Below are 11,011 nucleotides of genomic sequence, written 5' to 3'. Positions count from 1 at the left end.
ATCTAATATGAACTAAGCAACGTGACATCTAATAATATATCAAAAGACTTATAAATATATTTAAATTTTATTTAAAATTATTTCTTTGATTAAAATTAGATATATATATATATATATATATATATATATTATTTTTATAATTTATTATAATCATAAAATAACTAATCAGATATTAAACTAATAAAAATAATTATTTTATTAAATATTTATATTTCTATTAATATTACAATTTGAAAAATAAAAGAATATTGAATATATTTAAAAGAATACTAAAACAAAAAACAGATGTTATCCTTCTAATATGAAAATAAAGTAATTTTTTGAACTTTACGTTTTTCTTTTCTTTTAAAAGAAACTTTACGCTTTTTAAAATTAGTGAAATTTAAACTTCACGGTCCCATTTAAATAGGTTTTCATTTGATATGATATATCTCTAATTTTCATAAAATTTTATGCAATTAGTATATATTCCCATACCCAACATAAAAATTAAAAAAAATAAAAAATCTTTTCAATCAGTAAGTGAAATTCCTGCGAAAATTTGACAGATTCCAGTCCTATATTATTTGAAACCAACAAATTTCAACTTGTTTATGGACTAACCTGACTAACATTTTCTTCAATCCGAACTCTAGTATCCCTCTTTTCCTCTTATCTAGATTTTATTTGACCAATATTGGCATCTAATTGATGAACAAAGATTCAATCAGAGTTCTCAGAAACTCGATAACCAATTCTTCCAATGGAAGATTTAGTACACAACCACCTTCAAAACTTCTGGCAATACCAGACTCTAACTCAAGATCACTCTCAAACCCACTCTACCACCTCCTTCCTCAAACCCAAAACCCTAATAATATTGTCAATATCGTTTACTCATCTCTCAAACAACACAATAACAACAATTCCCACTTAAACCTTCTCCAAAATGATGTAAAGCACCTCCTTCCTCATCTGGGTACTGATGAAATCTCTAGGGTTTTGTTGAGATGTCAATCCGATTCTATTTCAGCTCTTACTTTCTTTAGTTGGGTTAAAAATGATCTGGGTCTTCAGCCCAGTATCCAGAATTATTGTTTTCTTGTTCATATTTTGGCTTGGTCTAAGGAATTCAAAGAAGCTATGAAATTCTTGACAGAATTGATTAAGTTGGTCAAAGATTGTTCATTTAATGAAGACGTGTTTCAAACTTTGCTTTTTTGTTGTCAAGATTGTAATTGGGATCCTGTGATTTTTGATATGCTTGTTAAGGCATATGTGAGAGAGGGTATGATTAAAGAGGGTTTTACGACTTTTAGGAAGATTGTGGAAGTCGGTTGTGTTCCTAGTGTGATCTCATGCAACTGTCTATTGAATGGATTGTTGAAGCTGAATCGTATAGATCAATGTTGGCAAGTTTATAAGGAGATGGCGAGAGTCGGGATACACCCCAATTCGTATACGTTTAATATATTAACTCATGTTTTTTGCCAGGACGGTGATGTTGATAAGGTGAATGATTTCTTGGAGAGGATGGAAGAAGAAGGTTTTGAGCCTGATATTGTAACATATAATACTCTGATTAGTTGCTATTGTAGGAAAGGAAGATTGGATGATGCATTTTATTTGTATAGGATAATGTATAGAAGGAATGTGTTGCCAGATTTGGTTTCTTATACTGCATTGATGAATGGTCTTTGCAAAGAAGGGAAGGTGAGAGAGGCTCACCAGCTCTTTCACCGAATGATACATCGAGGTTTGAATCCAGACATTGTTTCATTTAATACACTCATCTGTGGTTATTGCAAGGAAGGGAAGATGCGAGAGTCAAGATCACTTTTACATGAGATGATAGGAAGTGGGATTTGCCCAGATAAGGTTACTTGTCAGGTTCTTATAGAAGGGTATCGAAAAGAGGCCAGGATAGTTTCAGCTTTGAATTTGGTTGTGGAACTTGAAAGATTTGGTGTTCCAATCTCTACGGATATTTATGATTATTTAATGGTCTCCATATGTGAAGAGGGTCGACCGTTTGCAGCAAAGAGTCTTCTTCAAAGAATCTCTCAACGTGGTTATGTGCCTGGTGTGGAAATCTATAATAAACTCATAGAGTCTCTCTGCAAAAGTGATTCTATAGCTGATGCATTACTTGTAAAATCGGAGATGGGTCATAGGAATATAAAACCCAGTGCTATCACATATAAAGCTCTCATCTGCTGCTTATGCAGAACGAGTAGAAGTATGGAGGCTGAATCTTTAATGGAAGAAATGCTTCAATCTGGCATGCTACCTGATCCAGATATATGCAGGGCATTGATGCATGTCTACTGCAAGGAAAGGGATATTGGTAAAGCAGAAACATTATTGCAAACCTTTGCCAAGGAATTTCAGATTTTTGATAGTGAGAGTTACAACACACTTGTTAAAACCTATTGTGAGGATGCTGATGCTACTAGGTTGATGGAGCTCCAAGATAGGATGCTGAAAGTGGGATTTGCACCAAATATTCAAACTTTCAGGCAAATGATCCATGGTTTATGGAAAGCAATGGCAGTGGAGAAAGACAAGCTTCTTCTGGAATGAGGTACTTTATTAAGGACTTTAGGGAAGGATGCCAAACGTTCCTGCTTTGACATATCCTAGCTGTGGTGCAAAATACATTGGGCTTGCTCTGTGGGTATGATTAGCTTTGGCTCTTTAAAATAAAGGTTAAAAGTATTTTGCTGCTAGTTGATTTTGAGCTAAAACCTTGGGGATTAAATGCATGACAGACTAGGATAGGCAACAACATTCAAGTGATGAATTGGCCAACTGTAGTTCATGGGGTCATTCTGCAAGACTAATTCCACTGTTATGGACAATTTCCTTGGCGTATAACACAACTTAATGTACAGGATGGGAGCCTGCATTTGGCATAAAGCATATCTGTGTGGAAGTGGAACCATATGATGCATTGGCAGCCAGCCATGTTTTAGTTAAGATAACTCTCGAAAGGCTCTATTGCAGGGTTAAAGCAAATATTGTACTCTGCAACAGACATCTCACTGCAGTGTGAAGATGAAAATGCATGAAACTGTGATGTATCCGTTTCAAACAGCTTTTGGAGAAGTAAAAAGTGGCTGTTTATTTCATAAGAGCATGACTTCATCTAATACTATTTGGAATGCCTTTCTTCTTACCTTCTGTTCTTCAATACTTTATTGGTCACAACTCACACAGGTGCAAACCTTATCTTTACCCAATTTTTTTTTCTTTGTTTATAAATTTCTCATAGTTAAGCCACAACATTAAATTTAAAATCCACTTGTTAACTAATTTATTTGTTCAAATCCCAATTACAAGCTTGCTACATTACATTCTCCTATTATTCCATGACAACAAAATCCTAAAAAACCTAATAAACAAACATTCATTCAAGAACTTGTGAATTCCAAATCCAAATTACATTGTTTTCTTTTGGAAAGTAACAATTTAACCAAAATATTTTTAAAAAAAAAATTACAAAAGCTGCTACAAAAAGAGGACACTGAAATCAAACTATATTAATCTTAGCACCAGCCTCTTCGAGCTGTTTCTTAGCATCCTCAGCCTCTTCCTTAGAAATTCCTTCTTTAAATTTCTTGGGCAATCCTTCAATCAACTCCTTTGCCTCCTTCAATGCCAAACTAGTCAATGCCCTCACCGCTTTAATCACTGCAATTCTCGCATTTGCCGGCACTTCCTCTATCACCACATCAAACTCCGTCTTCTCCTCCACCACCGCCGCTGCTCCATCACCCGCACCGGCACCTGGAGCAGCAACAGCCGCCGCTGGAGCAAAAGCAGCGGCGGAGACACCGAGCTTGTCCTGGAGATAGTCAACGAGAGTGCGTGCTTCCTCCAGAGTCAGAGATGAGATTTCTGCGCCGAGCTTTTCAATCTTTTCGGGTGCTTCGACGGCGGAGATGCGGCGGAGGCTGGTGAAAGTGGAGCGGTGGGTGGGGAAAGTGGAATGGAGGGGAAATTGGAGAGAGAAGTGTGTGGCGCGGGAAGGTGTAGGGTATAAAGATGGGGTAGAGAGAGTTAGGGTTTTTGTTAGAGATGATGATGTTGCTGTTGCCATTTCCTTATTTTTTCAGAGAGAGAGAGAGAAAGAGAGAGAGAGAGAGAGAGAGAGAGTGAAGTGAGGTTTTGGAGAAGACGATGGATTAGGATAAGGAGGAGGGTGGAAAGAGGAAGTGTAATGTTATGGATGGTCTACTTTTTGGATGCCCGAAATTGTCCTTCTGGATTTGTGCATATTACTTATTTTGACTTCGAAACCTCGGACTTTTATGGACGTGCTGAGGGGCATACGAGGGTAGCAAAAGAGTTGAAGCAAAAGCCGGAAAAATAAAATAAGGGGCATTCCGAGAATCGAACTCGGGACCTCTCGCACCCAAAGCGAGAATCATACCACTAGACCAAATGCCCTTCTTGTTGTCAGAGGGAATCCTTTTGTATAGGACGGATCAGCTATTGAGACACCCTTTCGTCTTCTGAGAATGTTGTTTAACCTCATTGGTTCTCTAAGATTGTCCGACAACTATCCATCAGAATAGAAGGGCACCTGGCATTCTCCACATGTCAAATCTATACCAAGTTGGAGCATCACACCCACCATACTTGGTAGCTTTCATATTTAGATTACCCTTCTAAATTCTTCTCATATCCATGCATCTTAATGTGAATTGATTTCATTTTCCCAAATAGGCTAACTGCTTTTTAATGGTTATGTTCACTTAATATGATAAAGATGCATGCCTGAGGAAGATGAATATATATTCAACAAGGTAATGAAGATATTTACTTTTGTAGTGAGTAACATATTGGAGTAACTGTTTGAATGGAGACAAGTATATAGGATCAAGTATCCCAAACCAACTATGCCTATCAATGCTACAACATGATATTGCAGAATGCAACTAAAGCACGATTATCTTTCTTCACCACCTTCTGCGCCTCCTCCCGTACCAATACCCGAACGCAGCTACTGATGCTGCCAGAACAACACCGGCCGTTGCGTGCCAAGCATACAGTGGTCTCTCCAGAATGAGGCTAGAGCCACCAACATCGCCAGGTGGGGATGTTACTGGATTCTCACTGACTGCCAACGCAAAGCCCAAACCCTGCCTTTCCAGATCACTCGTGTCCTCAATTGCTGGCTTGAGTCTCGTGGCCTTGGCTATAGCTTCATATTCTTCTTTGGTTCCTCCTTCAAGGAACGAACCAACCAGATGACCTTTGCTTACCCAGTATGCCCCAATCGTACTCCCTGAGTAATCCCCAAAGTGCACTACTTCCCCTGCATTGTCCCCATAAAACTGCCAAGATAATGCAAAGACTCTGGAGTAGAAAAATGGCAGGTAGTCGAAATCAACTGTTTTATTTGGCTCCATTATTGCAGCAACAGCATATCTTGCTGATTTTCGAGCTGAATCAACATGCTCCAGCCTACGAGTTTCGCCAAATAATTTGACCGGAAATGATGCAACATCTCCAACTGCATAGACCGACGTGATGCTTGTCTGCATTCGACCATTCACTTTGATCCCACCCTTCTCCAGAGTTAGCTGGCCTTCAAAGAGACTTGTGTTCGGACGTATCCCAATTCCTACTACAACTATATCTGCAGGCAGCCGATTCCCATCTCTAAGATTAACAGCTGTAACCTATAGAAATTGAATTGACAAGTGATTAGTTTTTATTTGCTGGAGATATCTTATTTGTTGGCACGGAATGGCCATGGCATCTTACAGGAAAAAGGAACAACTTAGCTACCACATCTTTTCAGAAAGTTCAATTTCACTTTTCAGACATTTTGTACATATTAAGTCATTCAGCTCCCTGCATTCCGCAGTCTCCCTTTTTTGCAAGGAAAAGCAAATCTTTTGCCAATTCAAATTAGCAGAGTATATCAAGTCATTATTCCTATGACTCCACAGCACACAGTTCATTGTTATCCTATAATTATTAAGCAATGCAAGATTTACCTTTCCATTGGAATCCATATCCAAAGATGACAAGACAGTTCCCTTGATGAACTGTACTCCTTTACATTTGTAGTAATCTTCATAATAACTTGCAATCTTGGGGGTAAACAAACGGGCCACTGCAAAATGCAGAATCGTCAATAGTTGTATTGTTAGATTGCTATCATGCTGAAATTAAAATAAGAGCTTAGCAAATTACTTAATAGTATTCTTTTGTTTCACAGGAAAATTTGCAAAGTACAAATCTAAAGAAGTATCAGGAGAACAGTCGCCATATGGTAATTATATCCTTTAATTTACAAGGTTCCCTAAACAAAAATAGCCTTGAGAACAACAAAAGAGAAGGCAGTAGCAAGAGTGCTTACTGCAATGTGCTTCAGGGAAAACCATGGTCACATTCATTTTATTGATTGCCAAAGATGCAGCACACTCCATTCCTATATAGCCACCACCAATGATAACAGCATTCCCACCAGTGCAAGATTGCATCACATTAACAAGTCTGTCGGCATCAGCTACATCCCGTAGATAACAAACATTTTCAGCATTTGATCCATTCACTCCAAATTCTTCGAGCTTTAAGGCCTAGATTCAACACATGAAATTAAGTCAGAAACTCACTTTTTTAATCATTAATTAATCAATGCAAATAAGTTTCCACACTTGTTATTGTTAATCTCAGAAGTTCTGTGCAGACTAAAAGAAGTCAATAGTTGATTTTAGCAACCAAAAAAGTTACTTTAGAACCACAAGTGAAAGCAAACTAGTGCAACAGCTCTATCCATTTATGGAGAGATTTAACAGTGCCTCTAGTGCTTCTATGCCAAAAATTTATTTATCATGTGGATACACCAAACTCCTTCAGTACAAAAGATGGACAAAATATAATTTCTGGGCGTGTCCAATGTAAGATCACATGCTGATTCAATGTTTTATAATGCATTTGCCATTGTTTAATAGCTTCAGCCAACTATCTATTCATAGTAATAACTTCAGCCAACAATCTCAAGCAAAATATAATTAAACAATGAAAAGATCAGTTTCCAATACCCGAGCACCTGTTGCAATGATGAGAATTTTGTAGCTTATAGTCTCCCCAGCTGCAGTTAGTAGTGTCTTCCGTCTCACATCAGCAGACTTAACTCGAGTTCCAAGGACTAATTCAATGCCTAGCAAAAAAGAATTTCACACGTCTCTAAATAATAAAAGAAATGGACAAAAGACATAAAATACAAAATTTCACCTAGCTGAAAGCTGGAAGACTTGAGTAAATTGGTATAAGAAATTTCACGAGTTTCCTGAATAAAATTTACAAGCACTGGTTTCTGAATTTACAACTATTTCTGATGATAACTCGGGTATATTAAATTTAAGGTGAAAACATAGTCGTAACCTTATCCAATACCATCACACATTCAATGAATCCCTGTATGCATAAGTAATAAGTTTGCAACTGAAGATCTGGATAACCTTTCACTAGAGGATAACACATGTACCTTTTACCAATGTAAAAATGTTGGATTTTAATAGCTACAATGATTAACGGTAAACATATGATAGCCTATCAATAAATGGTGATATAAATATTGCTCTTCTCATCTAATTCAAAATCTACAAACCATTTGGAACAAACATGATAATGCTACAGGATCTAATTAGTTGAGCAGGTGCAAATGAAACCACCTAAAATCTTTGAATTAGAAGGAAGAAACTAAATGTTCATTCTGTTATCCTCAGTATAAGCTTCTTCTTTTTTCCTTTTCTTTTGTCTTCACGCATTTTAACATAATTATCAGTACTTAAATGCACTCCTGAAACCCATATATTCAATATTATAATTTGTTGACCACTTAACTTTTGTATGTCTTTGATAACCACTAATCCAGCAACTATCAAAATTGATTTCAAGAAAAAGAAATGAACTTCAGGACACGTAGCAAATGGTGAACATGATTATTCATAAGCAATGCAGCATTCCACATTTCTAATTTGATTGGAGCTAAAGGAGAAAATAATGAGAAGAAGAATTACCATGCTCTTTGTACCATTTTGGAGTCAACCTCTCCTCATTAGCTCCAACACAAGTGTGAAATGATGGAAGGCGTGCTGGAGCTGCATAAATCAAAGAAATGAGACAGGAAAGATAAAGAATGCAAACCAAGAAAGGATTAACACTTAATTTTCTGGTTGAATTGCAGACTCCAATACATTTAATCAGTATCAGGAAGTCAAGCCACGTGCCACTCAAGGTCCCAACCAGTTGTACCTGAGGTCTGATTGGAACACGTATATATAACTTATTTAGGCCACTTTGTTGGTGCCCTGGTGGCAATTTTCATCTCAAAACTTTTTGTTATTAATCGAAGATGGATACATGCTTGCATGGGAAAAACAGGGGTATCGTGAAGAGCCTGTTTATGAATAGTAAGGATGTAGGTGCACACCTTCTGGAAGTAAGTACCCTTTACTCAATGCAGGTCTCTCATAAGGTGGAACCTGCAAGAAATCAGTAGAAATTGATAAATTTCCAATTTATGAGAGTTTCCAATTTATAATGAAAATCATATCTCCTTAACTTGGAAGTAAGGGAGTCAAGCATATTCAGGCCTGTTTAGAAATAGGTTCATGTGAGTCTTTTGGTGTTTGATCATTCTTCGTCTCCCATGTAAATTTTGAACTCTACTACTTATGTTAAACGATTTTCTATTTTACATTAATCAACATCAAATCACACTTGGATCACCAAAAGTAGATTACTGTCCAACTTTCTTTCTTCCTTTAACAGTATGCTAACACGACGTGGGGTTGCTATGGTTATTGGCCAAAACTCCAATCAATGTGTTAAACTCCAAATCAACCAACTATGCAAGACAATATGACATTTTCAAACAAATGTTTATTTGAAGAAAACCAAACAAAAGAAGAAGAAGAAGAAGAAGAAGAGAAGTCCCTTAAGAAACTTGTAGTGGAATTGAAGTATATTTTAACCCTGACTTGAAGTAACAAGCCAAATAAGACTTATAATAGATGTGAACACTTCCAAGTAATAGAAACAAAGAGAAATAAACAAATAAAGCAAAAGAAAAGAGCAATCGGCATACATAAGATGCAAAAGAAATGTAAATGTTTGATTTTCAGAACGGTATAGCAGCCTTAAGCAACATTGGATATTGGTCTCCTCTCATTCATAAAAATCTAGCTAAAATTAAAACACCATTTACAAAAGAAAAGAACTAACAAAACTGAAGTTTGAACTGTTGACCAATGGAATTATTGCTAAAACCATATAAATAACAGGGAAGAAAAAGACAGATACCCATTAGTGAAATTCAACCTATAAAGACATTTCAAATTAAAAAAAGATTTAAACTTTTTGCTTACAGGTTCTTCAGAAATGATGCAGAGTTCACCAGGAGAGACCCCTTTTCTTGTGAATTCAAGAGCTGCATACCCAGCTGCCACTCCTCCTCCTAAAATCACATACACAAATGCTCTCCCCATCTCCCCCCACTTTCTCTATCTCTTTGTCTCTTCAATAACTCAAATGGGTGTTTTTTTTTTTTTCTCTTCTGAAGAATTTTGAAGATTATTGCTCGAGTTTAATTGTAGGTATACCGTATAGAGTCCTTTTCCACTCAACAAATAACCAGCATCATAAGTTTTCAATCCTCTTACTATATAATATTTGTCCTCTCTATAAATTTACTATAATACCCCCTCCTATCTGGATAACTATACTTCTCAACCTGTAATAACATCACAGACTCGAACCGATCTCGACCGCACATCAAGAAGTCATATTCATGGGACCGAGATTTGGAAGTGAGGATGTCGCCACGTGTGGTTCAAATGAAGAATGATTGAAATGATGGGTAAGATGAGGAGAAAGACAGAATCAGAGGAATTTGGTTCCCGGGAAATGAAATGGGAAATTATAGATTATGTCAGGGCAAACTGTATGTGTTGTTTTATAGCACCTCGTGCAACTGAATTGTGGATGAGATGATCCTTCTTATCATCTCCTCCCAATACCACAACTAGTCTATTTTTTTCAGCTTTATCCTCTTCTTCTTTTATTTTTCTTGTTTTATCAAATGTCTATAAATCTTTTATATTTTAATTAGGAAAGAGCACAATGTTTTGGAGTTTCGGTAATTAGAAAAACACAACAACTAGTCTATGTGTTGTTTTATAGCATGAAATGTCTAAATCCTTTTGGAGTGAGATTTTCAATTTGCCCCTCAAATTTTACAATTAGACTTAACTTAGTCCCTTTTGCTTTTACGGCTAAACTTTTGAATAAGCTCAATTTGATTTCCCCCCCCCCCCCCCCCCCCCCCCCCCCCCCCCCGGTCTTATAAATTCCATTTTAGTCATCCTATAAAGTTAAACTATGTTAAAAAATAGTCAGATTGAGTTTGCACAAAAATTTCAGTAATAGCGATATGATTTTAGTGTTGATAGTAAAAATAACTTTTATTTCTTAGATTGTGTTCATTCTTTTATAGTTATGAAATAATCTGTTTGAGTTTTCATGGTAATTGTGTATATATTATTTCCTTTAGTTTGTAGGTAGAGATAATAAACCATAAAATTTAATCTTATGGCCAGGTACTTAGTGTTGGTAGTTGAGATTTTAAGTTCGAAACATTCATCCTTTAAATGTAATAGTCTATTTTCTACTTTGTAAAAATAAGTTTTCCTTCCCTCCAATATAATGTTAACTATATCTATTGTTAAAGAATAAGTAGATGTAATATGGTAGAGATTGATAAAGAGACACTAGTGGGAGTGTTGAATTGTTAGTTCACGTCAATGCTTAGATTTCTGGTGGTTATTTATTCTTAAGGTCTTGTCAATGGTGGTGAAAAGGTGCTGGTAGTGATGGCAAGTTGGTCTTGATGGAGTTAACAGACTTTTAATAATTTAAGAAATTTATTGTTTTTAGTTTTAGGGAAATTGTAGTTTGATCTTTTGACTCAAAAAATCTTATAGTTTTCTTTTTGACATTTTAGTCTCTT

The 11,011-nt window shown here is 36.2% G+C and overlaps 3 protein-coding genes and 1 non-coding gene across 4 annotated transcripts; 1 reads left to right on the top strand and 3 right to left on the bottom strand.

The window, feature by feature from the left end:
• Positions 1-357: 357 nt before the first annotated feature.
• Positions 358-3,157, top strand: LOC8279108 (pentatricopeptide repeat-containing protein At5g40400). The gene has a single exon (XM_002521409.4). It carries the CDS (start codon positions 691-693, stop codon positions 2,560-2,562), a length of 1,872 nt encoding a protein of 623 aa, XP_002521455.1. The 5' UTR covers positions 358-690; the 3' UTR covers positions 2,563-3,157.
• Positions 3,158-3,387: 230 nt separating this feature from the next.
• On the bottom strand, positions 3,388-4,475 carry LOC107261442 (50S ribosomal protein L12, chloroplastic-like). Its single transcript, XM_015720700.3, has one exon. The coding sequence runs from the start codon at positions 4,079-4,081 to the stop codon at positions 3,512-3,514; it is 570 nt and encodes a 189-aa protein (XP_015576186.1). The 5' UTR covers positions 4,082-4,475; the 3' UTR covers positions 3,388-3,511.
• TRNAP-UGG lies at positions 4,360-4,431 on the bottom strand. The gene has a single exon. It is a non-coding gene; the product is annotated as a tRNA-Pro (tRNA).
• A 302-nt stretch (positions 4,476-4,777) lies between the features above and the next one.
• On the bottom strand, positions 4,778-9,898 carry LOC8281778 (monodehydroascorbate reductase 4, peroxisomal). Its single transcript, XM_002521408.4, has 7 exons — positions 9,372-9,898; positions 8,435-8,486; positions 8,022-8,102; positions 7,041-7,159; positions 6,356-6,575; positions 5,991-6,109; positions 4,778-5,669 (listed from the first exon to the last, which is right to left on the bottom strand). Exons 1-7 carry the CDS (start codon positions 9,489-9,491, stop codon positions 4,944-4,946), a joined length of 1,437 nt encoding a protein of 478 aa, XP_002521454.1. The 5' UTR covers positions 9,492-9,898; the 3' UTR covers positions 4,778-4,943.
• Positions 9,899-11,011: the final 1,113 nt, after the last annotated feature.

Source organism: Ricinus communis, chromosome 5 (genome assembly GCF_019578655.1).
Source record: "Ricinus communis isolate WT05 ecotype wild-type chromosome 5, ASM1957865v1, whole genome shotgun sequence".
In the NCBI taxonomy this organism is placed as follows: Eukaryota; Viridiplantae; Streptophyta; class Magnoliopsida; order Malpighiales; family Euphorbiaceae; genus Ricinus; species Ricinus communis.
The sequence above is the reverse complement of the archived record's forward strand: the minus strand, read 5'-3'. Positions and strand labels throughout refer to the sequence as shown.

Excerpts from the sequence above, each read along its gene's own strand:
- LOC8279108 (XM_002521409.4), top strand. The coding sequence starts at position 691 with ATGAACAAAGATTCAATCAGAGTTCTCAGAAACTCGATAACCAATTCT.
- LOC107261442 (XM_015720700.3), bottom strand. The coding sequence starts at position 4,081 with ATGGCAACAGCAACATCATCATCTCTAACAAAAACCCTAACTCTCTCT.
- LOC8281778 (XM_002521408.4), bottom strand. The coding sequence starts at position 9,491 with ATGGGGAGAGCATTTGTGTATGTGATTTTAGGAGGAGGAGTGGCAGCT. Across the intron at positions 8,487-9,371 it reads GCATCATTTCTGAAGAACCT|GTTCCACCTTATGAGAGACC; the intron begins GTAAGCAAAAAG and ends GATTTCTTGCAG. Across the intron at positions 8,103-8,434 it reads AGGGTACTTACTTCCAGAAG|CTCCAGCACGCCTTCCATCA; the intron begins GTGTGCACCTAC and ends TGATTTATGCAG.